Source organism: Gorilla gorilla, chromosome 4, assembly GCF_029281585.2.
Source record: "Gorilla gorilla gorilla isolate KB3781 chromosome 4, NHGRI_mGorGor1-v2.1_pri, whole genome shotgun sequence".
In the NCBI taxonomy this organism is placed as follows: domain Eukaryota; kingdom Metazoa; phylum Chordata; class Mammalia; order Primates; family Hominidae; genus Gorilla; species Gorilla gorilla.
Genome location: NC_073228.2, coordinates 55,753,190 through 55,780,650, shown reverse-complemented (window position 1 = coordinate 55,780,650; position 27,461 = coordinate 55,753,190). Strand labels below are relative to the sequence as shown.

Genomic DNA, 27,461 nt, shown 5'->3' with positions numbered 1-27,461 from the left:
GATCCTCTGCCACTTATCCATTCTACCCCGTATTTTTACAAAATAATGGGAGGCAAACTTGGTAGGCTCAGTAACTGAGTACTCTTCTCTTTACAAGCTAAAACTCGGGTTCTGATGCTTTGGCATTGTTCTGAAAAGGCAGCAGTATTTCTACATCTCTCCTTTCCTATGTTTAGAAGAAACCTAACCAGGGCTTAACATACCAAGAACATTATTTCTGAGCTAAAGAAGTGTTTGTCATGTGAGAAAATTCACTTAATTCAGAAATTAAGGAGAAAAATTACAGAATAGACTAAGAGTATCCCAATATCACTCTCTGACCAGCCTTATCTTGGGAGATGGGGGGTAGGGTGGGGATGGGCACAGAAATGAAACTGCTCCACTAATCACAAACAAATGCTAACAATCCTAACTACTTAACAATCGGTGAAGAGAAAGCAGTACCCTCCAGTTCATCTTCAATGACCACATGTTTGGAGTATGCACCAGTAGAATGAGGGCGCACACAATAGCTCCTGATTTATAGGGGTCATTGCTGACTCAAGTGGTTTTAATGATTTTAGAATACTTCACAACAAAAGCTCCAACCAAGGAAGCAGAATCTGGGTTAGGATAAAATCCATTCTGCCTAACTCTGAAATGATCATGCTATAACAGTTACACAAACCCTCATCAGTATCTAGGAAGACAAATGGAGCCCACATAGACAGAACCATTTTTTTCTTCCTCAAGGTTGCCCTGCTGACCTTCTACAGAAAAACCTGGGGTCAACAACTCTCATCAACATATTTTCATGAAGTAGGTGAGCTGCATTCAACACTCTTTTAAACTTTGACCTACGCATTTCTTGCCGTGTTTCAGTTCCCAAATATATTCCTCTTACATTCTACTTACTGTATGATACAAACTTTTAATTTATCTGTCCAGCAAGCATCAATAATCATTTAAACACAGGAGTGAGTCAAACAGAGGTGATTCTCCTGAGGCCTCACTTTCTTGCCCTCCAGATCTAAGTGGAGAAGCAGTACCATGCAATATTAGGAATGGGCTCCACCTTGGGGTCCTCTGCTGAAGAGTGCCATGCTGACAGAATTGAATAAGGGCTGAATCTGAGAGGAAAGAGGATCTTGACTCATTCTCAGTATAAACTTAAGCCTCATCCAGTACTTCATTCATTGCAGCTGGCGGACCTAAGAATTAAGGGCACCACATAAAAGCCAGTGATTAGCAGAGACACAATTGTTAAAGGCTCCACCAAAGATGCTACGTAGCCTTTAGAAATGTTGAGATACATAAGAAGTACAAATGAATGCAGTCATACGTCCATGCTCAGGCCTCTGCTGCTGCTGCTGCTTATCTAGAGACACTGCAGACAGCTCAGGTCTACCACAGCTGACAGGCAATGAAAACAGCCTAATATACCGCCTGCTCTCTCCCTTAAAGCCCTTTTTGGAGATCAAGATAAACACGTACTTCCTTTCCCCCATGCTCCAGACGTTTGACTGAAGTGGCAGAGCATTGTGATGTTTTGTGCAAATGAAATCACTATGTAATACTGAATGAGTGCAGTATTTACTTGTCAGGATATTTGTCAGCACAGGCATTGAGATTTCCAAGTTTCACAGATGCAACTTAGCTCAATTTTTTAAAAATTGCCTTTGTCCTGACATACACATTATGTTGGGGACCCTTAGACTTATAGGCAAATATTTGCAATCATGTGCTGAAGATGTGAAAAATTATGATGCATATCAATGATGGAATAAAAAATGAAATCTATTCCGTCTCTTCCCCTTTTATTCAGTCTTTTCCCCCTTTTTAAACAATCCTCGGTGGGTCAGGACATCTATTTAAGGAAGCAGGGAATACAAAATTCCTCCTGCATCTAAGAATTAGGCTATACAAGCTGAGTCCTCGCTGCAATCCTCCTTCTTATTAGGACATTTCCATTCTCAAGAGGATTTGAGGAGGGGTTTTGTAAATTTACTGAGTAATTGTCATCACTGGACTTCATCCATGATTCTAGATATTAAAGTCACTCTGGGATCTGTCAGGTTATTGATAAAGGTTGGCTAAAGCTGAAAGAGAACCGATATGAGAAAGAATAAGCAGGAGTAGAAGAAAAGTGGTAAAATAGGGACAAAAGAAAGAAGGAAGGATGAGAGAGAGGAAAAGGGAGGGGGAGAGAAAGGAGGAAGGAGAAGAAAAAAAATGCAATAGCTCATCTACTCAGTGCAGCTAATATCCTCCTCCCTGACCTGAGACGACTACATTTTAAAAATCTGACAAGTAATTCAATCTCCAATTAACAATTTTAAGTGGTGCTGCACATATCACTGTGTCAATGTTTCTTCAGGAATATATCCAAGGGTGAATGGAATTAAATCTCTAGGGAGATGGAACCAGGACCTATGTGACCAACAAGATTATTTGGGGGTTCCAAAATACAGTTTCTTAATGCATAGGCAAAGGGTTATAATTTTTTTCCCACTTTATTGCCACTACTGTCACTGGCAAACTGGAGTGCTAGCTGGCAGGTGCTAGGCTAGGGTTGGGGTAGAGAAGGGGTCGGTGACATACTGTGGGCAGAAGAGAGAAAAGCCTCTGACATGAGCCACAGCTGGATTCAAGACCATCTGCTATAAGACCAAAAATCTCTCTATAAGCAGCAAATTATGAAGTGATCAGGTATGCTGAAGGATAAACTGGGGCAAAGGGGTGGTGCTGCCAGTGGAAGGAAAAGAAACAGCCAAAAAGAGGCTGAATATAGGCCAGAAATGACACTGGAAGACATCTCTTTACTGAGGTACAGGGCTCAGTGGAGAACAGAGGAATGAATTAGACAGCAGAAAGACAATAAGGATTTGAAGGTGGAGTGGGTAAGGAACAGAGACTCATTTGTAATATAAAAGGTAGAGAGGAGCCACACAATAGTTTGCTTGCTAAATGTATGAGAAGAAGCACAGGCTTCTGGAAAGAAAGCTGCCAAAAGTAATCACTCACCCTAGGGGGACCCACCAACTGCTCATGTAGGTAGGGACTTGAGATTTCTGATGATAAGTTAATTCCAAACAGGAATTCTTTTTTTTTTTTTGTAGAGACAAGGTCTTGCACGTTGTCTAGGCTGGTCTCGAAGACCTGGCCTCAAGCAATCCTCTCGCCTCAGTTTCCCAAAGTGCTGGGATTACAGACATGAGCCACCATGCCCAGCCAATTTTTAAAAATTTTAAATAAAGTCTGGTTTATTGAAGTATAATTTACATACAGCAAAACTGTCCATCATAAGGTATACAAGTCTGTGAATTTTAATACACATAGTCATATAACCACCACAACAATCAAGATAGAGAGCATTTTCATCATCCCAAAGTCTCCTCATGTTCCCGTCCCTCCCTCCACCCCTAACAACCATTGATCTTTTTGTTCCCGTAGTTTTGCCTTTTCTAGAATGTTACATAAATGGAGTCATACAGTACATAGCCTTTTGAATCTAGCTTCCTTCAGTTAGCATATTGCATCTAAGCCTCATTCATGCTGATGCAGGTATCAGTAGTTTATTTTTATTCCTGAGTAATATTCCATTTTATGGAAGTACCACAACTTGGTAACCCGTTTGCCTGTTGGTGTACATTTGGGTTGTTTTCACTTTTGGAGGATTATAAATAATGCTGCTATAGACATTTGTGTACAGGTTTTAAGAAAAGCCCAACCTTTTTCAAAGTGGCTGTGCCACTTTGCATTCCCACCAACAATCTATGAGAGTTCCAGCTGTCCTGCATCCTCATCAACACTTGGTATTTGTCAAACATTAAAAAGAAAACCATTTAGGCCAGGCACAGTGGCTCACACCTGTAATCCCAGCACTTTGGGAGGCCTAGGCAGGCAGATTATGAGGTAAGGAGATTGAGACCATCCTGGATAACACGGTGAAACCCCATCTCTACTAAAAATATAAAAATTAGCCAGGGCGTGGTGGCACATGCCTGTAGTCCCTAGCTACTTGGGAGGCCGAGGCAGGAGAATCACTTGAACCTGGGAGGTGGAGGTTGCAGTGAGCCAAAATTGCGCCACTGTACTCCAGCCTGGGCGACAGAGCGAGACTCCATCTCAAAAAAAAAAACAAAAAACAAAAAACAAAACAAAAAACACCATTCGGTGGTGTCAAGCTGTGGTTTAATCTTCATTTCCCTAATGACTAATGATAAGCATCTTTTCATGTGCTTATTTACCATCCTTATATTTTCTTTGGTGTAATGTCTGTTCAAATTTCTTGCCCATGTTTTTAATTACTGGGTTGTTTTCTTACTGAGTTTGAGAATTCTTTTGGATACCAATCTTTTATCAGATTATGTATTTTCTAAAGATGGAAAACTTTTTTAAAAATCCCTGTTTGTCAGTCGCCTCCTGCTGGTTTTACTGAATAGGCTGTGACTGACTGCACTGCTCACCAGTGGCAAGGCCCCAAGAGTATGGTGTTTGCAGGGCCTGACTCTTAGGGGAGTAGCACTGACTTACTATCTCTGTGGCCTTTTGGTTTGTGTTTTCTCATTGACATCTAGTGGGCAGCAATTTTATTTTTTCCTTTAGAACACATGAAAAGCCTATTATTGTCTTTTAGCTAAATTTCAGCTCCATGAAAGCAGGAATCATCTTTGTATTGCCACAGCATAAGAACAGCTTTATACCTAACAGGCATGCAATAAATGCATGTGATCTACCACATTTCTATGTATTCTATAAAACCTCAACTGATTAGTATGTTCAGCAAGTTAAACCACTATAAGCAAAATAAGTCTTTCATATTAGTGTTATAATGTGTAGTGGCTTTCTGAAGCAAAAGGAGTGGTTCAATTTTCCTACCTTTTTAGTTTTCCCCAATGTAGATGCCCCTTTCCCTCCCTCTCTGTCAAAATTCTTTACATGGGCTAAAATTAAACTAGTAATTCTAAGTACTATAAAGTCATATTATGTTAGGAATGCCCTTCTGAGCTGCATAAACCTGCTTTATCTATTGCGAAAGGCATATTTTACCAATGGGTCAGGTAGAAAATGAAGATACTCAAAAGTTGATTACATGTTCCAATGGTCTTGACTTCTCATATTTGCATCTTATGCTGTTGGTTAAATTTGGGTGGGTTCTTTTCCTTACCAACACTGATTTCTCAATTTCTTAGACGCGCATACTATTTTAGAAGGCTTAAATCCCAGACACTGAGACATTATTAAAATTAGGAACCGGTCAAAAATCAGCCAGAAAATCTTGAAGCCCAGGCATGGTAATCTGTAGTTCAATCTAAAAAGCTCTTTAAGCTTCTCCTTTCATAATTCAACATTCCTGACTGTGTACATTAGCTGATTAGACTGTGTGATAATGGCCAATCTGAATGAGAAGGGACATAGCTAGATTTGGATCCATGCACAGGGAACATTCCCTAGAATGATGAACAGCTAGGAGTCAGGTTTCTAAACAGTCTCGTTTCTGCTTCTTTATCATATTCATAGACCAGTCTGTGCACAGCCAGGGCCCAGCTCTGTCTTCCTTCTAGAAAAGACTGGAGTCCTTGCATTTCTAATCTACTAACGTGTGGTTCTTGCACTTTTAATTTATGAGTGTTAAGGGGGACCTTTCTGACTTGGGAACATATTGGCTCGGTCTAATGCTTGGAGATTATTAAACTTGGAGCTATGCTCCACTATCAAGTCTACAGATCTTTTATTTAGAAGATATGGTGCTCTAAATGCACAAAGAGCTCCCTGTCACCTTCACATTAAAGCCCCTAGTGCCTGGTAAATGGAATTATATAGCTGTCATCTCCTTTCCCCAAAGTTTTAAGAGTACAATGGGCTCATTTTTTCACACTCCATCCCAGCTTCAGAACTAAGAGACCTACTTTGTATTGATTTAAGGTCTCAGAAATAAATAAACCTGCTTCACCACTGTGATTCACAACAAATTCATGATACACTATTGCATGATATATTTCAAGCTCTTGCTCTGGCTCTCTTTTTCTTCTGGTGAGTAATGGGGGAGGTGGGAGGTGGTAGGGAGCTGCAAAGCTGACAGCCTGATGGTTATTGGAGATGGTTGCTGACTGCAAATCCAAGAATAGACACTGTTGGAGGAGTACGGGAATTTTTTTACAACTAGGGGGCAGGGGTGATAAGCTAATTTACTTGGGCTTCAGGCTGGGGTTGGGGGAGAAGAAAGGCTGAAGAGAGGAGAGGGGCTGACAGAGTAGCAAAGCTTCAAGTGAGCACTGATCTGCAAAGACAGAGCTATGAATATATGTAGAAAGAGAGACAGGTGAAGAAAATTCAACATATGAAGGTGTAACATACAACTGAATATAAAATGAAGAAGACGAAGAAACCAATCTTCCTAAGGAACCCTGTGTACAGAGCTAAGTGGGCCCTTAGCTTGAGTTCAGAGACAATGTTTTATTAGAAACAGACAGTGTAGAGACCCTACATGCCACTCAAAGTGTGAGGTAGAGGCATTTCTTCATTCTAATACTCAGGACACATCAGAACCCTGGAGGTGGAAATGGACAATGGATATAGGGTAGAGATATAATGAAGGTCCACATGGATGAAGTGAGCCAGAGACTGTTCACTGAGGAAAGAGGGTAATACATTCTAGCAGTTTAGCTTGTGTTTGTGTACCCTTGGGGTTTGAGTACCTAAGTCTACATCACCTTTACTGATTCCACCAAATCTTAGACCCAATGAGTTTTAGCTGGTATCTACAAATATAGCAGTCAAAAAGAAATATCCTCCAACCTTGTATCAGGATCTGGACTTTCAACAAGGCAGAGGAGGAGAAAGCAGGAGATAATTGGGCTCCGAAGGTACTGCATGGCACTGCAGGAGACCCCTAAGGTTCCAAGTGGAATTAAGTTTTAACTGTTTCTCTTGTATCTTCTACTTATTTCACATTTTTAACTGGCAAAGTTATTTATTAATCCAATTTCTTTTCTATCTTGGAATAGCATTTTCATCTTCACTACATTTGTTCTTGAGACAAGACCAGACTCTGAACACAAAAGTACATGAGAAAGATTTTGGTTCCATTCAATTTCCAATTGGTCATACCATAAAACTGGGAGTTTCTTTGTTAAATTTGAACACTGTCTTTAAAGAGTGATCAGTCTCTGTACAGGGAAACAGACTTTAGCCAAATATAAAAAAGAATTCACAGATGAATACATAGATGAATGGGATTGGCTCCAAAAGTACTCAGTTCCCATTCAATTGAATTTTTCACACATAGTTGGGTGAATATTTAGCAATGGTGTCACAGAGGAGATTCACACAACAATTGTGTGGTTGAACTTTTGAGGATCCTCCCACTCTCAAGATTTATAATTCTACAGCCACTTGTGATTGTGAACAACATATAGTGTTTACTTTTCTGTAATCTGGATAAGAAACAAAATTAAAAAAAAATTTAAATCATCATGCTCTTCAACTTCCATTCCTGGTCTCACAAGTATGTAATAATTTTATATATCACTAATATGTAATTTAATATATAATACCCTAATATGCAATAACTTTTAAAATTCCCCACCTCCTATCTATTCACTCCCCAGCCTGAAACAGTTCCCTGGCTACAGATCAATACGCATCTTTAGAGCATCACAGAATACTAGATATTGAACAGAATTTAAGATTAAGAGATCCTCTGGTCTTCTACTTAAAAAAAACAAGCAAACCAAAAACAGGCTTAATTCACTTCATTTTTCTTATGTAAAAACTCTGTGTTGTAGCCACAGTTGGAGCCTGGGTCCCCTGCATGGAGACTCTGGTGTGGGTCTTGACGAGGTGGTCAGTGAATTCCTGACAGGAAGACTTGATGAATACAGTCTCCTTCCAGAGGTCGGGGGTCAGGTAGCTGTAGGTTTTAGAGATGGCATCAAAGATGGCCTTGAGAAAGTTCCCTAGGGTGGCAGTGCAGCCCCTGGCTGAGGTGTAGCAGTCATCAATACTGGCCATCATCAGCAGCTTCTTGGGCACCAGGGCCGAGATGATGCCAGTGCCCCGGGTGCAGGGATGAGGCGCACCAGCACAGAGCCACAGCCACCTGTCACCTTGCAAGGAATGGTGTGGGCCTTCTTCTCACAGCAGCCTCTGTGCATGGGGACAATGAAGAGCTTGGCCAGGATGATGGCCCCATGGATGGCAGTGGCCACCTCCCTGAAGTACTTAACACCCAGACCAACATGGCTATTGTAGTCCCTGATGGCAACAAACATCTTGAACCTGATGTGCTGGCAAGCACGCGTCTGCTTCTGCACTGGCATAATCTTCAAAACCTCATCCTTGAGAGAGGTCCCCACGAAAAAGTTAGTGATCTCAGATTCCTTGATGGGCAGGGAGAAGAGATAGATCTCCTCCAGGGACTTGATCTTCATGTCCTTGACCAGGTGGCCCAACTTGGTCATCCATTCCTTGCCCTCAGCCTTGCCTCCATGAGCTTTGTGGGGCCCAGGCCCTGTTCACGGCCATGGTCCCAGCCCTGGATGCCACTGCCAAAGGTTCCACGGTTCCCCATCTCAGGCACCCCCACACCTGGCTAATTTTTTAATTATTTTGTAGAGGGGGTCTTGCTTCTTGCTATATTGCCCAGCCTGGTCTTGAACTCCTGGCCTCAAGCCATCCTCCTTCCTCGGCCTCCCAAAGTGCTTGGATTATAGGATTACCACGCCAACCTGATTTTCTACTTTAAAATGGGAAATGTATTATGCCTTCCATTTCACAAAGAGGAAACTAACATCTAAATAGATTAAAGCCCAAAGTTGCTTACCTAGTAAATGTCAGGGAGAAGAACAATCAAAAGTTTTTGTTTTGTTTTGTTTTGTTTTTTTCTGAGATGGAGTTTTGCTGTTTTTGCCCAGGCTGGAGTGCAATGGTGCAATCTTGGCTCGCTGCCACCTCTGCCTCCCAGGTTCAAGTGATTCTCCTGCCTCAGCCTCCTGAGTAGCTGGGATTACAGGTGTGTGCCACCATGCCTGGCTAATTTTGTATTTTTAGTAGAGACAGGGCTTTACCACGTTGGCCAGGCTGGTCTCAAACCACTGACCTCAGGTGATCCGCCTGCCTCTGCCTCCCAAAGTGCTGGGATTACAGGCATGAGCCACAATGCCTGGCCAAGTTTTTTTTTGTTTTTTGTTTTTTTTTTTTTTTTAATCTAAAGGTTCTGTAACTCCAAAAAGTTTGAGCACATTCATAATAGGTTGTCAAACATGATAATTTCCGAGTCTGTATTCAATGCCCCAAATAGAGTCTCAGAGCTTTCACTTTATCTAGAAGCTCTGGACTGGTACTTGCTGTAGGGTCTCCCAAATTCTTGGACTCTAAGCCACCATATATGCATGGGCTCTCTTAGAATCAGAGACAACTTCTGTAGTGGAGCTCTGTGTGGCGATTCCACCCTGCAAGATCTCCAAACCAGAGCACTCAGGATTGCTGGCAGGTCACTAAGGCACACTAATAGAGTCAAAACATAACCTGGTATAGTTTTCTACCAAACTTGAGGAATATCAAATGAAAAACAAACAAAACAATCCCCCCAAATGGGGCCAGATTTAGCAATATTTTATGTGTGGGGAGGGAGCGCTTGAAAATTAGGGAGATCTGTCCATTGTGCAATAATCTCTGAGAATTCATTCATAATGCTAAAGCAAGGATTACTCAGAAAGGAAGCTAAAATGCCCTCTTTAGAAAGGAGAGTGACCCCATCTGGAGCTATGGGAGTACAGGGACTGTCTATTGTGAAAATAGGTAGTTAGGGACTTTTAAAAATGCAAATTGCTAGACTGATCCTTAGAGTGATTATCAGCTATTGTATCAACAAGTCCTTGGGGACTCTTGTAGACAGATGACTGACATATATACTACCCTGTCACGACTGAACATCGTGCCTCTCACATTAATGGCTTTCCAAAGTGTGTTGATTGTTGCTAGATACATCTATTGGGAAAGTCAATACATGAATGTACTGCCACAGTGAGGACTGTCATCTAACATTTTCTTGAAGGAATTTTTGCCTTCAAAGAATCAGAAAGTATAGAGAATAATGTGTTCGTATTTCCTTTCCAGAACCAGGATAAGAAATTGCAATGAGAAGGAACCCTAAATGCACCTTAGAGAAGACTATGGCAGTGCCAATGTTTTACCTATTTTGGCTCATTTAATTCTCACAGCAACTCTGGTACACAGATACTATTATTACTCATCTTTTACAGTTAATAAAACTGTAGCCCAGAGAGGTTAAATAAATTGCCCGAGGTCACACAACTAAGTAGGTGGTAGAGCCAAGAATTAAACTTGGGCAGCCTGGCTCTAGCCTCTCCATGCTCATAACATCTTTTTTTTTTTTTTTAACTAATAAAAAAAATTATAATTTACTTAGAAGCATTCAGAATGCCAATAAAACAGCTGCAACTTTTTTTTTTTTTTTGCAATTACAGAGTGGTATTCAGTTAACAGAACAATTGTTTCATATAAGCTGCATCAGAGACAATTGAAAATGAAAAAACTACCATCCCCATATATAACTTACATGTGCTGTGCACCAATAAGAACCTGCTTAAAATTTTTATGCCAATTTACAACCCCCATCCTGTACCAGGCAAGGTTAGTGGCTATGAAAATACCACCAGGACAGGGCTATCTAAAGACACATTTGGTAGTGTGTTAACTATACAAAAGAAGACACCATACAGTTTAAAAAAATTCTTACACAGCCTTACATTTCAATTTTTTTCCTTTAAAAGGAGTGAGTTGTATACAGGGGGGTTAAATGCTTTATAGACAAGAAAAAAATCTGTGCTAGAACCAACTTATTCATCATCATCATCTTCTTCATCTTCCTCCTCCTCATCCTCTTCATCTTCCTCATCTTCCTTCTTTTTCTTGCTTTTTCGGCCTTGGCAACTCCCTTTTTTGCTGCATCAGGCTTTCCTTTAGCTCAATATGCAGCAGTATCCTTTTCGTATTTTTCCTTCAGCTTCGCAGCCTTCTTTTCATAAGGCTGCTTGTCATCTGCAGCAGTGTTATTCCACATCTCTCCCAGTTTCTTCGCAACATCACCAATGGATAGGCCAGGATGTTCTCCTTTGATTTTTGGGCGATACTCAGAATACAACAGGAAGAACGCTGAAGGAAGCCTCTTGGGTGCACTGGGATCCCTGAACTTCTTTTTTGTCTCCCCTTCAGGAGGGACGTAGGTTTTCATTTCTCTTTCATAATGGGTCTTGTCTGTCTTTGCCATATCTTCAAATTTTCCCTTCTGTTTAGCAGACATGGTCTTCCACCTCTCTGAGCACTTCTTAGAAAACTGAGAAGTTGACTGAAGCATCTGGATGCTTCTTATGCTCCTCCCAACAAGTTTGCACAAAAAATGCGTATGACAACATCTTGCCTCTAGGCTTCTTAGGATCTCCTTTGCCCATGTTTAGTTGTTTTTCCACAGCGAGGCACAGAGTCACCCAGTGCCTGTCTGGCTCTCGCTTGCCCCAGCGCTGTCTCTATCGTAACCTCTTTACGTTATGTGAAAGTTACAATGCTGCCCGCCCCACAGTGAGAGCTAAGTAATCTCTCCTTCCCTTCTTGAGCCTCCATGACTTTCATGTTGTGTTTCACAGAGTCATGGGTGGGTGAGCATGGCGACTACACAGTGCAGGTCCCTGGTGTAACAGACAATTCCCACTCATGAGAGGAACTCTGGTACTGTGCCTAACAGAGTCAGCTATGACAACTTCACATTTCATACTGCATAGCTGCAGAAAAATACATATATGAGAACCAGAGAGAAATGTAACTTACTTGCACCAAGTCTCAAAAGCAAGATTAGCAGAATTAGCCCCCTACCAAACTAATGGCCCTAGTCATACCCATCACATAATTTCTTTTTTCCTGGCAGATTCAGTGGAAATACGGGCCTGATCTCGCTAAGGGGGATGAGAGTATACAATTTTTTTTTTCTAAAAAAGAAGCAGAGCTTTAAAATACAAGAAAAGTCACATATCATCTCCTGGTGAATCTATCACCTGCATATCACTGCCTTTGGCATATACCTTACCTTCACAGGCAGTTAATGTCCAGAGGACAACCATAAACTGCATATTCTTATTTCTCTGGATAGAGAATGTGCTCTCTCTCCCCAAGTCTGGGGCAATGGATTGAGAGCTAGTAGGCTCCAGTACACATCAGTGTTCCTTTACAATACTAGTTCTTCCCAGCCTATCTGCCACCTAACACTACGTTAAACATACTAATACTTTTACCAGGAAAGGGAGAAAAAAATAAAGTAAAAAGGAAACTGAGAGGAAGAGTGGTGGGGGGAGGGAAAGTAAATATGATCATCTCTGCAAATGTCCAGTGGCAAATAGACTTAAGAGTTTATGACTCTGCAATCATCTCAGCTCCTTAAGGGTGCATCTTACCAGTTCCCCAAGTACACAGGTTACTGCCTTTGCCAGGCCAGCATGACTCCCTTCAAGCAGCGTAATTTGCCACACACATCAGGTCTGCCACGCAGTGAGGCATTTTAAGGAATCTGTCACCCACAGCCTACGGTTCCTAGAGTTAGGATCTACTACCTTGAGTGACATGAAATAGCAAGCCCCTAGAAACTTCTCTTATTAATGTCATAATTCTCACGACATTTGGACAAACAGGAAAACGACCGGACCACCTTCTCTTAGGCTTTACAGACCACTAAGCAAAGAGGACTGAGCTTTCTTCAGTGAAACTTAGGGACATGAAAGTTCATGTTCTGACCCTGATCTAGTCTCTCTCAATGAAACTAAGTCACTTTCCCTTCTGTTTTTGCCTTCCTGTCTACGAAATATAGCCCTGACACCATTAGCCCATTCCAGAAGATATCAAGGAACCAGACAGATATTCTTGACTGAATTTCAAGCAAACCCACTTGGGCTGCTTCTAATCACCAGCCTACTGCCTTTAGTTCTAATGTCAAATGTGCTTAGTAACACTCAATAAAATCCAGATACTACAACTCATCTCAATTTGGGTAATATTTTGAATATTTTACAAATAACTGCAGGCAACAAAGCAAGACAGGCATGGAAAGAAGATACACAAATGGTGAGTTCACAGGGGGAAAAGGATAAAAATACGAAGGTGGGAAGCACTTCCTGGTTTTGGAATAAAAGACACAGTGGCAAAGGATGGCATCCATGAATAAAACATGTAAGTATACAGAAAAACCACCAAAAGTAAAAAAACAGGAAAACACCAGAAAATATTTATTTTATATGAAGGTTACTACTGTTGGCTATAAAAAGAAATCCTTTAAAAAGTAAGAGTCTTTGGAAGCAAAAGATAGGAAGGTGTAAACTAATTAAAAACAGGCTAATGACAGGCAACATCATGTGTATGCCGAGATGGAGTATAGCCATAAAAGCCAGGCGCACACATGCAATGTATTAAGTTGAAAATGCATGTCTCTTCAGCGTCATATCTATTAAAGGAAGAAACAATTTACAGGTTGCTGCATTATGGGAGTATGATATGTGGAGTGTCAACCTTTTCTCTTCAAACTGAACCATGTTAAGTAAAATCAATGATGGGGTTTGGGGGGTAGGGGAAGGAAGGGGAAAAGCAGGGAGAAAGAAAGTTTTTAAAAATCTCTGCCTCAGCAAAAGTTTTCATTAAAATTTTAGACAAATCATCCCTGTGTCCTTCTCCCTTGCTGCCTGGGGCTCCATGCTATTTCTATGCAAATAACAACCTCGTGGTTTATATCTTATTATTTCCACCGGAGCTGCAGCGACATGACCTGAGATGTGTAAGAGGTGGGCGGGGGGCAGAGGAGGGGAGTTGGAGAGGAGAGAGAAAGGGAGAGAAGAAGGGGGGGGGGAGAGAGAGAGAGAGAGAGAGAGGGTGTTCACTCAAGTGTGAAAAAATATTGTCAGGAGTGAGCATCAAGAACAAAAAAAAATTGCAGGGATAACGTGTTTATTTCAGTCCCCCCCCAAAACCCCCCAACCCCCTCTTCCTGCAAACCAGCACCTTTTAAAATTCATTGGGCATCAGGCGATCATGCACAATCCATCTGCTTTCACTTTATCATTTGCATTTCATGCCTCCTGGCTTTTGATGTGCTGATACTTTGATGCAGTCAGGAGACGCGCATTATCATTATTTCAATTTTCAAAGGGGTCAACAGGATCGGCACTTGCACACACAAGATTTTTTTCCCCTACAACCTCTGAACACCCCCACTCCTTATTCTTCACCCCAATGTTTAACATAAAGGATGAAGACTCAAAAAGGTGGGGGTCAAATATTTACAGTCTAAGACTGTATATAAGCTTGCATATGTCTCCTACATTTCCACTTTACACAGGTACATACTATGAGCAAAATGGCCAAGGCTTAAGAAAGGAGGCTCTATAATGTTTCAAAAACACAAAGACTTTCTCACACATGGACACACAGGGCGGCACACAGACAGAGAAAGAGGGGGATCTATACGCAAGACACAGACACAAAGAGACAGAAAGATCAGCACCCACACAGAAAGAGACATGCACTCAGGGTGACTCGCACACACCCAAAGCACACAATACAGAGAGATACCTACAGAAAGAAAGGCAAACAGATGAAGAAAAACACCAGCACACACAGAAGGAGTGAGTCAGAGGAAGCCATCTGAGCATGGTAGTTTCCTTTTTCATACCTTATAGGCAAAGGGGCTGATAGGATATTCTGAACGAATTTGCATGAAATCGGGGTGTCTTCAGCAGCACAGCTCTATACTTAAGAGGAGCTGACATGAAGATAGTGAAGCAGGCAGAGCAACATTAGGTAACCTCTGTATCTGATCACTCCCTTCAGCTAAAAACAATCATGCCCTTTTGGAAGTGAGCATTGTTTGGTAAGTTAAAGCTATAGCTTTATTTATCTTTCACCCTGTAACTAAGCTTTTGTTTTAACAAGCAGCCCGGTAAGCTATGACAGTGAATATAATGAATTTGATTAGAACAATTCAATCAGATTTAAAGAAATCAATCTCTAATGTTTCTTCATGGCACAAATGAAATTCAACTAGCAAGTTTTCAAGCAAAACAAAACCAAAAACCCAACATCTGCTTTTTGTAATATTCTTTGTATATAATATACTTTCGGGGCAGGGGGGGAGAAAGAAACTCAATATAAGAGGATATATTTCAGAAATTAGCTCTCTGACTGGGTATGGGAACATCATGGAAATATAGGTTTTTAAAGTACCATTATCTATGAGAACAGAATTTTTAAAATCTTTCAAAAATTCTGTTCTCATAGATAATGGTACCTAAAATTAACTTTGGCATTCATCAATATCTCATCCTAAGAAGGTATCCAAAAGAGCAACTTAAAAAAAAAAACAACAACCTTAAGACTCTCAGCAGTTTCTCCCACTGCAATAATAATCTTCAGTAGTAGTGGTTCACAACCTTTATTTCCAGGCTACTCTCCAAAAAGGGAGGAAGACAGCCAAGTTCGCCACTGTTAGCACTGCTGTGCCTTTCCTTGATGAGAAAAGCAAGCCCAGAGGAGGATACAGAGTTCATATGAATGCACAGAGCAAGCTGATCGCATCAAATGATTCCTCTAATTTCTGACATCCACAAAATCTAATTAAACCAATGGAATTATCAACTTTTTCCTAAATGGGAATGACAGAACACTTAATTCTTACCCTTAAACTTGAAAGTCAAGACTTGATAAAAAGTTCCTGCAAGTGGAGTAAACATAATATCTGATACAATTTAGTATGTGTATTAACTCCATAAGCTCAATCACCAAATCATGTTAGAGAGAGGAACGGGAAACTGAAATCTGAATGTGGGCCAACACTTTTTGCCAAGAACTAGGTACTCTTTTTTTTTTTTTTTTTTTTTTTTAAGAGATGGGGTCTTACTATGTTGTCAGGCTGGATTCAAACTTCTGGGTTCAAGCTATCCTCCTGTTTCGGCCTCCTGAGTAGCTGGGAATCTAGGCATGCCCAGTAGAACTAGGTACTTTTACTTATGTTTTCTCATTTGAGCTCCACATTATTTAAAGGTTTAAATTATTATCCCCCTTTGACAGATAAGAAAGCTGAGGAGCTGAGAGGTTATATAAGTTGCACAAGGGCAGTCAGCCTCAGAATATTCCATTATATTTTTCTGGCCCTGAAGAGAAAATAATTTTCCTGTGCTTGCAAAGATGTCAGAACTGCACTGTCCTTTATACATTCAGGTATTCTTGGATAGTTTTCACTCTTTCGAGCAGTGACCTTGCCATCCATTTTTTTCCCCTTTGGAAAAACCCTTGTGAAGTTGGACTAAAAAGGCACAAACCTTTCTTTGGAAGGGAAGATAAATCTTTATGCATACTCTTTCCCAGTAACCCATCCATGCATCCATCCACCCATCTTCCCACTCAATATTTGCCAAATATTTCTTCTATATACAAGAGACCACCATCGGTGCCCTTTTCGAGAGGTGTATTTACAGATTTCACAAAATCATTAAAACTTGATAGTCTCAACACCTAGGCCGGTACCTAATTCATGATGTAGGCCTGAAATGGGAACTAGCACAGCTGGAATCAGAGACAGCTCAATGTCTGTGTATAGATCTCCTCACATCTTTTACTAATAGATTAAGAAAAAGAGAGGAGAGGTGGGACAGAACAGAAGCGTTCAATTAATTCTGTCTTTCTACAACGACACTAAAGCATAAGCACTTTAGAGCAGCGGTTTTATATGGTTTGTTCACTAACATATACACAGGGCTTGGAACAGTGCCTAGAAAACAGTAAGCACTCAAAATAGTTGATAAATGAAACGAATGAATGAATGAATAAAAAGGCAAGCAAGTCAATGGGCAGAAAAGATGGAGGGAGAGGGGAAGAGATAGACTGAGGAAGGCATGGATTGAACTGCTTCCTTCCAATCAGGATCTTGAATTAAGAATTCACACAATAATCTTCAATCAGCTATGCATACTTCTTCAAAACCCTAGAAACTTACTTTGTTGAGGGCTCCAGCTCCTGTTAGAATTAAGTGAGAATTCTCAACCTGGATGGTTCTCTGTCCCAGCCGGACAAGGTAAGCCCCAATCCCAATGGCCCGGCACGTCACCTTAGAAAAGAATAAATTCTACATGTCACATATTTATGTCCTCTCTGAAGCTATAAGAACTAAGGCATAGATAAGTAAAATCCAAATTAACAGAAATAAACATTGCTTTTTATGAAGTCTGTTTGATTGACAACAACACACACACACAAATTTCATGGTCAAAGAAAAGAAAATACAATGATGCAAAATTCAGGCTGGGTGCAATGGCTCATGCCTATCATCCTAGCACTTTGGGAGTCTGAGGTGGGCGGATCACTTGAGCCCAGGAGTTCAAGACTACCTTGGGGCCAGGCGAGGCAGCTCACACCTGTAATCCCGGCACTTTGGAAGGCTGAGGCTGGCGAATTACTTGAGGTCAGGAGTTTGAGACCAGCCTGGCCAACATGGTGAAACCCTGTCTCTAGCAAAAATACAAAAATTATCCGGGCATCATGGCACGTGCCTGTAATCCCAGCTACTCGGGAGGCCAAGGCAGGAAAACCACTTGAACCCAGGAGGCAGAGGTTGCAGTGAGCTGAGATCACGCCACTGCATTCCATCCTGGGCAACAGAGTGAGACTCTGTCTCAAAAAAAAAAAAAGACCTACTTGGGCAACATAGTGAGACCCCCATCACTACAAAAAATTTAAAAATTAGTTGGAGGTGGTGGCACATGCCTGTAGTCCTAGCTACCTGGAAGCTGAGGTAGGAGGATCACTTGAGCCCAGGGGGTAAAGGCTGCAGTGAACTATGATTGCACCACTGTACTCTAGCCTGGGTGATAGAGTAAGACCCTGTCTCTTAAAAAAAAGGAAAGAGGGGCCAGGTGTCGTAGCTCATGCCGGTAATCCCAGCACTTTTGGAGGCTGAGGCGGGTGGATCACGAGGTCAAGAGATTGAGACCATCCTGGCCAACATGGTGAAACCCCGGCTCTATTAAAAATACGAAAATTAGCTGGGCATGGTGGCACTCGCCTGTAGTCCCAGCTACTCAGGAGGCTGAGGCAAGAAAATTGCTTGAACAGTGGAGGCGGAGGTTGCAGTGAGCTGAGATCGTGCCACTGCACTCCAGCCTGGTGACAGGGCGAGACTCCGTCTCAAAAAAAAAAAAAAGAAAGAAAGAAAATAAAAAGAAGTTACACTAAAAGCTAAAACAAAGTGCTGGGTTTGTTTGAAAAATTCAGTTATTTATATTATCCTATCTTCCATTATCATGTGTGATTAAAATATAATTATAGACATACAATCTTCAAGAAATGCTCTCATTTGGGACTGAATAGCAGTGATAGAGAAAAAAATAAACCTAGCCACACAGCCAGTTCTTCAAAAATTTCACATTCTGGAAAGATTTACCAGGCTGATGGTAATGATCTCATTATAGGCCAATGAGGATTCTCCAGCAATCATTCCAGAACCTCGAAGGTTCTCGGGTCCAATTCCCTCTTCTTTCCCAATAATATCTGTTATCTTGTACCTATTGGATACGGCCATGTCAAATTATGAATGTTAAACACAGTAACAACAAGCCATTAAAAGAATAATCACCATTAAAAGGCTGCTAAAAGTGTATTGAAAGCTTATATTTAATGCCAGGGCTTTATGTGCTTCCTTTTATACTCTTCATTCATATGTCTTTCCTTCTTAGCTTGGTGCCTATTTTACCTGGAAGCAACATGGTTTAATAGAAAGAGCGAAATCTGGAATTAAGCAGATAGCCTTTTTTCTTTTTTTTTGAGGCGGAGTCTCGCTCTATTGGCAGGCTGGAGTGAAGTGGTGCAATCTCGGCTCACTGCAAGCTCTGCCTCCCGGGTTCACGCCATTCTCCTGCCTCAGCCTCCCAAGTAGCTGGGACTACAGGCGCCCGCCACCACGCCCGGCTAATTTTTGTATTTTCAGTAGGGACGGGGTTTCACCGTGTTATCCAGGATGGTCTCGATCTCCTGAGCACGTGATCCGCCCACCTCAGCCTCCCAAAGTGCTGGGATTACAGGCGTGAGCCACCGCGACCGGCCTAATTTTCGTTTTTTTTAGTAGAGACGGGGTTTCACCATGTTGGCCAGGATGGTCTCGATCTCTTGACCTTGTGATCCACCCGCCTCGGCCTCCCAAAGTGCTGGGATTACAGGTGTGAGCCACCGCGCCCGGCCAAGCAGATAGATTTAAATCCTTGCTCTGATACACACAGGAGTGTGACTCTAGAAATAATAATAACTTCTACAAAATGGGAATAATAATATCTACCTCTAAAGGTTGACAAGAAAGTTAAACTAAAGCAAACAAGGAAAAGGTTTGACGTTATAGATGGCCCTCAGATTTTAGATGCCCTCTCTTATTTTCTAGAACAAGTTTCTTAAAAGCAAGGTCAATGTATATCTCTATAATGAGCAATAGGCATCATATCAACAATTTCAGACAATTTTACGCAGGAAGAGAATATCCAAACAGAGCGGTAGTGAGAATGCTCAGCTTAGTTTCTCAAGTCAAAAATCCTCTTCTAAGGTAGGATGAAGCAAAGGTCAACATACTGAACTCCCATTCGTACTCCTTCATAAATATCAAGTATATACACAAGGGTCCCTGGATATGTCCTCTGGAGGGGAAGGTGGAATGTGTGTAGAAGTGAAATGCTGACCAAGTTGTCCAGAAAGCATCCTGTGGATCGAGTGGGAGTCACTCATCTGTCTTCCTGGCAGGGGATTAGGAGTGATAGCTGATAATGGGAAATGGGAGATGGGGAATGCAACTAATAAAAGAAAGGAAAAATACAAAGTTGGAAGTAGAGATGGGCATATATTATTTATTGTTCCACGTGTACCCAGAAGGCTTGGCAGTGGGCATAGTTTTATAAATTGAAATAATAAATAAGTACCCCATAGTGGCTCTTAAAATACTTCCTCCTGCCCCCATATTTTCCTGCTCCCTTCTTCATTTCCAGCCCTCCATCAATTCTTTTTCTTTGCCCTTGCTGTTGGTCTGTGACTTTGCATCTCTGCTTCCCAGATTCTGCTGCCTTTCTATTTTTAGCCTCTCCTAATATCCATTAATTTCCCAGTTCTTCCTTTTGTTCTGTATCTAGACTCTATCCTAAAGTTATGTCAGAAATGAGGCTACTGTCCCTTAAGGGGGTTAATTAACTACATTAATTGTATATGTGTTTGTGTGCCTGTTTGTATAAGGTCCATATAGTCATAAATATTCAAGGACCCAGCCAGACTTGCCTGTAACAAACTCAATATTCATAGATTCCAGAAATGAAGAGTTAAAAAATATCATAGGGGAAAATCCCATTCAGAGTAGCAAGAAAAAATGCAAAATATTTAGAAATAAGCATGAAGAAATTGGCAGAATCTCACCGTAACTATATTGTGTCCCAGGGCACCATGATGAACTCCCAGAAGCACTACAAGATATTTTAAATTTTTGAGAGAAGCACTATTATATGTGGTATCTGTGACCTTATGTGAACTACTAGCTTAACGTTAGAATAGTGCTACATTCCTTTTGAAAATGTCCTGTCTTTGCAAGCTAGATTTTTGAAGTTTCTGTGAAAACTCAATGAAGAACAAGAAATGTGGGTGGCTATATCCAAGCTGATTCCAAGGTTTGAGATGTTATGCAGACACAAATATCTCATTAGTAAGTAACTGTAATTATTTAAGAATAAATTTTTTCAATTTATGTATATAATTTTTTCAAATGATTATTAAGTTCTTAGGACACAAATACTTATTGTTTACCTAATAAGCAGAAATATTAAGTATATCTTATAGCCCAGGGGTGCTATGAAAAAATTACTGAGACACTAAGGATGCCATGAACCAAGAAAGTTTGGGAACCTCTGGCAAAACCTATATGAAGAAAACTACAAAACGTAAAAACAAAACAAAAAAAAACCCACTCATATAAACGGAAAAACATACCCTGTTTCTTTTTGGGGAAAGTTAGTATTATGAACATGTCAGTTCTTAAATTAATGTGTAAACTCAATGCAATCTGAATCAAAATCATTATGGAACTTTTTTGGAATTAGAAAAACATGAGACTCTAGCCAAACACAGTGGCTTGCACCTGTAATCGCAGCTACTTCAGAGGTTGAGGTGGGAGGATTATTTGAGGTCAGGAGTTTGAGACCAGCCTGGGGAACCTAGCAAGACTCTATCTCTAAAATTAAAAAAATAATTAGCTGGGCATGATGGCACCTGTCTATAGTCCCAGCTACTTGGGAGGCTGACATGGGACAATCTCTGAAGCTCAGGAGTTTGAGGGTTTAGTGACCTATGATCACACCACTGCATCCCAGCCTGGGCAACAGAGTGAAACCCTGTCTCTAAAAACAAAAACCCTCTACATTAAAAAAAGCAAAAGTAGCCAACAATACTTGAGGAAAAATTAAAAATGTGAGAAAATTTGCCTCACTAGAATAGTTTAAATAGTGTGGTATTAACCCAAGAGCAGACAGACAGAACAAAAAAACACAAAAGAGTAAATTTTCAGTAAATAGTATTAGGGCAATTAACTTTTTTTTTTCTTTTTTTTTGAGATGGAGTCTTGTTCTGTCACCCAGGCTGGAGTGCAGTGGTGTCATCTCGGCTCACTGCAACCTCCACCTCCCGGGTTCAAGCGATTGTCCTGCCTCAGCCTCCCAAGTAGCTGGGATTACAGGCATGCGCCACCAGGCCCGGCTAATTTGTATATTTTTAGTAGGGATGGGGTTTCTCCATGTTGGCCAGGCTGCCTGAGCTGAAGTGATCTGCCTGCCTCAGCCTCCCAAAGTGCTGGGATTACAGGCGTGAAACACTGCGCCCAGCCAAGCAATTAACATTCTTAAAAATAGTTGCAGATAGATTATATAAAAACATTCAACTTCACTGGGAGTCAAAAATACAAGTTAAAATAACAATTGCCATTTTTATTCCATTTTATTAATTGATAATAATCAATGTTGGCAGGGGTGAAGAAAAATTAGAGAGGGAAACAAATCCTATTCTACACTGCTGACAGAAATGCAAATCTTGGGAAGGCAATTTAAAATTATTTTTTAAAATCCTTAAAAATTGACTTTTTGACCTGCAATTTCTCTTCTAGAAATTAACCAAAAAGGGATGATCAGAGCTTTTAATTCCTAAAAGTTTATATGAAACTTATATAAATGTCCCTTAAGGGGGTTCAGCCCAGGGATGTGAAAAATTAGAAATAGTCTGAATGTTCAAATATATTTATTATAATAAAATACTATGTAGACATTAAGCATCATATTCTTAAATAATGTTTTAAGAATACATGAAATTTCCCCAAAAATAGTTTTTAGTGAAAAGGATAAATTATAAAAGAAATTCTTGTTATAATCTCAATCACATAGAAAAAAGATATGTCTATAGAAAAGACAGCAAGTGTATAACATAAATTCATAATCATGGCCTGAAGGTGGGATTGTGGCTAATTTTTTTTTCTTTATAATTGTTTACATGTTTCAGTTTTTCTAAAATGAATTAAGTATTATAAATTTAAAAACTTCAATCAATAACCCAAGGTTCTTCAGCTAATAAGTGGTAGAGCTAGACGTAAACCTAAAACATCTAGATTATGTCATCTTCAATGTTCTTCAAGGTTATGAACAGCCGTACAAAATGGAAAAAAATACCATATTCTCCTTTCTTTAGTCATGACCAAATTATTCCAATACATATATACCTACCTGGATTCTCCTTCATCTTCCACGTGTTCACAATGGACAGAGTTGAGAGCACTGACTCTCTTATAATCTTGAGGAGTCAGATATAAATACCTGTATCCCTGTGAAGCACAAATAGTTTTTAACTCATTATTTGCCATTGTCATATAATCAGAAGATACAGCAAAGCATACATAATGAAGCTTGTTCCACAGCTAGCTTTAAATTGCCACATCACTTCTTAGGTTTACTGTCTAATAGAATACTAGCACAGACAGTCCTCCTTTGAAAGATGAAGTGCTTATTTTTTCACTCACTAACTGTCCTTGAAACAAGACACCTTATAGCTGCAATTCCAAGTATATTCCCTTCATTTCATTTTCTTTCTTTCTTTCTTTCTTTTTTGTTGAGATGGAGTCTCACTCTGTTGCCCAGGCTGGAGTGCAGTGGCGCGATCTCAGCTCACTGCAAGTTCCGCCTCCTGGGTTCACACCATTCTCCTGCCTCAGCCTCCCAAGTAGCTGGGACTACAGGCACCCACCACCTCGCCTGGCTAATTTTTTGTATTTTTAGTAGTGACAGGGTTTCACCGTGTTAGCCAGGATGGTCTCAATCTCCTGACCTCGCGATCCGCCCGCCTCGGCCTCCCAAAGTGCTGGGATTAAAGGCGTGAGCCACTGCTCCCGGCCTCATTTCATTTTCAACAGGGTTAAAGGGTCATTTTCTGATCTTTAGTGACATCTCTATTAAAGATATCAACATGTAATTAAAGAATTGTGTGAATTACTATTTTTCACTCTCTCAAATCCACAGGATCATCAAAATAAATACAAGCAAGGGATAACAGAAAACCGCAAATCTAGGAGATTCGATATTAAAATCAGAAGTCTATACAGTGCTAATAGTGAAAACTGAACTCAGATCTTTTGTTTTTTCAATAAACAACTCCTAATGCCCATTTACATGTAAACAATTATACTAACATTTCATAATTGATTTATATGTATCTATACACACAGCCACATACAAAGTAGAGTTACATGGTATATGTGTTTAACTTAAGTGAATTAGTCACTCAGTCAAAAAAATAAGTAAACACAGGGAAGCATTTTAAATACTATGAGAAATTATGCCCACCATTTAACTCAATAAATGTATGTCCCACAGTGAGCACAACATGGGAAAGACATAAATCTGTGATTGGTCTTGCATGATTTGGGTTGAGAATGCCTGACAGCACTGAGTGTCATTAGTATGTCAGTCAGTACACATTTACTGAGTGCCTATTATGTACAAGGTACTATTCCAGGCACTGGAAAAACAGGAATTAACAAAAATAGACAAGAATTCCTACCCTTATGAAACATACCTCCTACTCGGAAAGTCAGGAAATACACAAAATAAGTAAAATGTATAATGTGAATGGGAATAATGTTTAAGGAAAACAAAATGAAAGAGAAGGTAGACAGTCGAACTTTTAGAAAAAATAACCAAGGAAAGCCTCCTTGAAAAGTGTCATTTGAGTAAAGACCTAAAGAAGCTGAGGCTATGAGACATGAGGATATCTGAGGAAAAAGCATTCTAGGTAGAAGGAACAGCAAGTACAAATGCACTGAGGCATGATGTGCTTCGCAGGTTTAAGAAAGCAGAGTCGGGTAGAGCCAACGTGTGGAATGGTCGGGGGAGGCTGTAGCAAGAAATGAGGGCAGAGTGGTACTGGAAAGCCAATCTATGTAAGGCCTTGTAGGCAACTATATGATCTTTGGCTTTTACTTGAATGAATTGGGAAGCTATTAAAGGGTTTTAAGCGGAGAAAAATTTTGTGATCTGATTTATACTTTAACTAGATCATTCTATCTTTTTTTTTTTTTTGAGCAGAGTCTCCTTCTGTCACCCAGGCAGGAGTGCAGTGGTGCGATCTTGACTCACTGCAACCTCTGCCTCCTGGGCTAAAGTAATTCTCCCACCTCAGCCTCCCAAGTAGCTGGGATTACAGGCATCCATCACAATGCCCAGCTAATTTTTATATTTTTAGTAGACAGAGGGTTTCACCATGTTGGCCAGGCTGTTCTTGAACTCCTGACCTCAAGTTGATCCATCTGCCTCAGCCTCCCAAAGTGCTGGGATTACAGTCATGAGCATGAGCCACCACACATGGCCTCATTCTACATTCTGTTGAGAACAGACCTTGGGTGGGGCTGGGAGCAAGGCCAGAGGCAGGAAGACCAATTAGGAGGGTACTGCAATATGCAGGTAAGAAGAGTTAGACTACTGCTACTGCTAGTAAGTAGCAGTGGAATTGGTTAGAAGTACTCAGATTCTGGATATATTTTAAGGTAGGGATGTAAACATGATTTACTGTTTAGATGGATGAATGGGGTGTGGAAGTGAATGTGGGGTGTGCAAGAAAGACAGAAGTCAAGAATAACTCCAAGGTCTTTTACTTGAACAAATGAAACAATAGAGGTACCATCTGTTGAGACAGAAGACTGTGGGAAGAACACATTAAAGGAAGATTAGAAGCTACAATTTAGGCAGACATTTAGGCAGATGTAAGTAGAGATGTTGAGTCTGGATATATGAATCTTGTGTTCAGGGGTAAGATATAAATTTGGAAGTTTATCAGCTTGTACATGAAACTTAAAGCTTTAAAAGACTGGATGAGGCTGGGTGCGGTGGTTCACACCTCTAATTCCTGCACTTTGGGAGGCCAAGATGGGCGGATCACTTTGAGCTCAGGAATTCGAGACCAGCCTGGGCAACGTGGGGAAACCCCATCTCTACAAAAACCAAAAAAATTAGCCAGGCATGCTGGTGCATGGTTGTAGTCCCAGTTACTCAGGAGGGTGACGCTGGAAAATTGCTTCAACCCAGGAGGCAGAGGTTGCACTGAGCCATAATCACACCACTGCACACCAGCCTGGGCAACAGAGTGAGACCCTGTCTCAAAAAAACAAAACAAAACAAAAAAACAGGATGAGATCACCAAGGGAAGGTGAATAGGAAAAGAGGAATAGTCCAGGGACCAAGCCCTTGAATCTCTTTTTTCCTTCTACCCTACTTTCTATATTGGCTGTCTTGCCAAACCACCAGGTGAGAGGGCATTGGGTCCTAGTGGGGTTGAGAATGGGGAGTCCAGAACTTCTTGGTCCTGCTGCAGCCTCTGTGCTCCTGACATGTCTCCATTCACTTTTTCTTATAATTAAAAAAACTGGCCAGGCACAGTGGCTAATGCCTATAATCTCAGCACTTGGGGAGGTCAAGGTGGGAGGATCACTTGAGGCCAGGAGTTTGAGACAAGTCTGGGCAACACAGCAAAACCTTGTCTTTATGAAAAATAAAAAAATTAGCTGGGTGTAGTGGTGTGCGCCTGTAGTCCCAGCTACTTGAGAGGTGGAGGTGGGAGGATCACTTGAGCCCAGGAGTTGGCAGATGCAGTAGGCTATGAATGTGCCACTGTACTCCAGCCTGGGTGACAGAGCTAGACCCTGTCTCTTAAAAAAAAAAAGAGATAAAATTAATATAACATAAAATTCAACCTTTTGGTTTTTAAAGTTTTTTTTGAGTCTCACTCTGTCACCCAGGCTGAGTACAATGGCACGATCCTGGCTCACTGCAACCTCCACCTCCCGCATTCAAGCAATTCTCATGCCTCTCTACCTCCCGAATAGCTGGGATTACAGACGTGTGCTACCATGACCAGCTAATTTTTTATATTTTAGTAGAGATGGTATTTCGCTATGTTAGCCAGGCTGATCTCGAACTCCTGGCCTCAAGTGATCTGCCTGCCTCGGCCTCCCAAAGTGCTGGGTTACTGCATCCAGCCAAAATTCACCATTTTGAAATGTATAACTCAGTAGACTTTAGTATATTCAGATGTTTTGCAACCATTACCACTAATTCCAGAATATTTTCATCAGCCCCAGAAAAACCCCTGTATTGGATCAATTCCCATACTTTAATAAAGTTTTTCTATGAACTTTATTGAAATATAATTTACATGCAATAAAATTCATCAGTTTTAAGTGTTATAATTTGATGAGTTATGACAAATGTATGGACTTAGGTAGCCACCACCACAATCAAAATATAGAGTATTTCCATCATCTCCTGAAATACTCTTACATTTAAAGATGTGAAAGGCAGCAAAGGAAACTGAGAAAGAGGAGCCAGGAATGCAGGAAGATAAAAAGGAGACTTTGGACTCTTGGAAGCCAACAGAAGAAAGTATTTCAAGGATGAAGGAATGACCAACTGTGCCAAATGCTAATGCTATTGTCAAATAACTAAGGTGAAGACTGAGAATTCACCATAGAATTCAGTAATATGGAATCACTGGTGACCCTGACAAAAGCAGCTTCAGTGGAATGGTAAGGGTGTAAGCTCAAGTGAAGTGGGTTCAAGAGGGAATGGGAGAAGAACATCTGGAGACAGCAAGAACAACTCCTTTAAAAAAATTTTCCTGTAAAGGGAAGGAGGAGAGGGACAGTGACTGGAGGGGTGTTTGTATGCTAAAAGGGCTGATACAGTACAGAGGGAAAAAGTGCTGATGCATAAAAGAGCAGGAAGAAGTGTTGATCGTACACTTAAGTTAGCAAGAAAGGAGATCAAGTGTACAAGAGGACGGATTGTCTTTAGACAGAAGTAGGAACCGTTCATTCAAAGTGTAGA

The 27,461-nt window shown here is 40.7% G+C and overlaps 1 protein-coding gene and 2 pseudogenes across 11 annotated transcripts in view; all 3 read right to left on the bottom strand.

Moving 5' to 3' along the window:
- The window catches only part of ACACA (acetyl-CoA carboxylase alpha), a 324,373-nt gene that overhangs the window by 48,606 nt on the left and 248,306 nt on the right, over window positions 1-27,461 (bottom strand). For 10 of the 11 annotated variants that reach the window (XM_031011317.3, XM_031011323.3, XM_055388355.2 and 7 more), the window contains 3 exons: window positions 22,815-22,912; window positions 18,473-18,593; window positions 17,030-17,140 (listed from right to left, as the gene is read on the bottom strand). In XM_031011317.3, the coding sequence (XP_030867177.3) occupies window positions 17,030-17,140; window positions 18,473-18,593; window positions 22,815-22,912 (330 nt within the window). Of the gene's footprint in view, window positions 1-17,027; window positions 17,141-18,472; window positions 18,594-22,814; window positions 22,913-27,461 lie in introns of those variants that run through there. The other variant, XM_055388359.2, reaches the window with a different exon arrangement.
- LOC129533801 (small ribosomal subunit protein uS5-like) lies at window positions 3,429-10,670 on the bottom strand (annotated as a pseudogene).
- On the bottom strand, window positions 10,751-11,456 carry LOC129533802 (high mobility group protein B1-like; annotated as a pseudogene).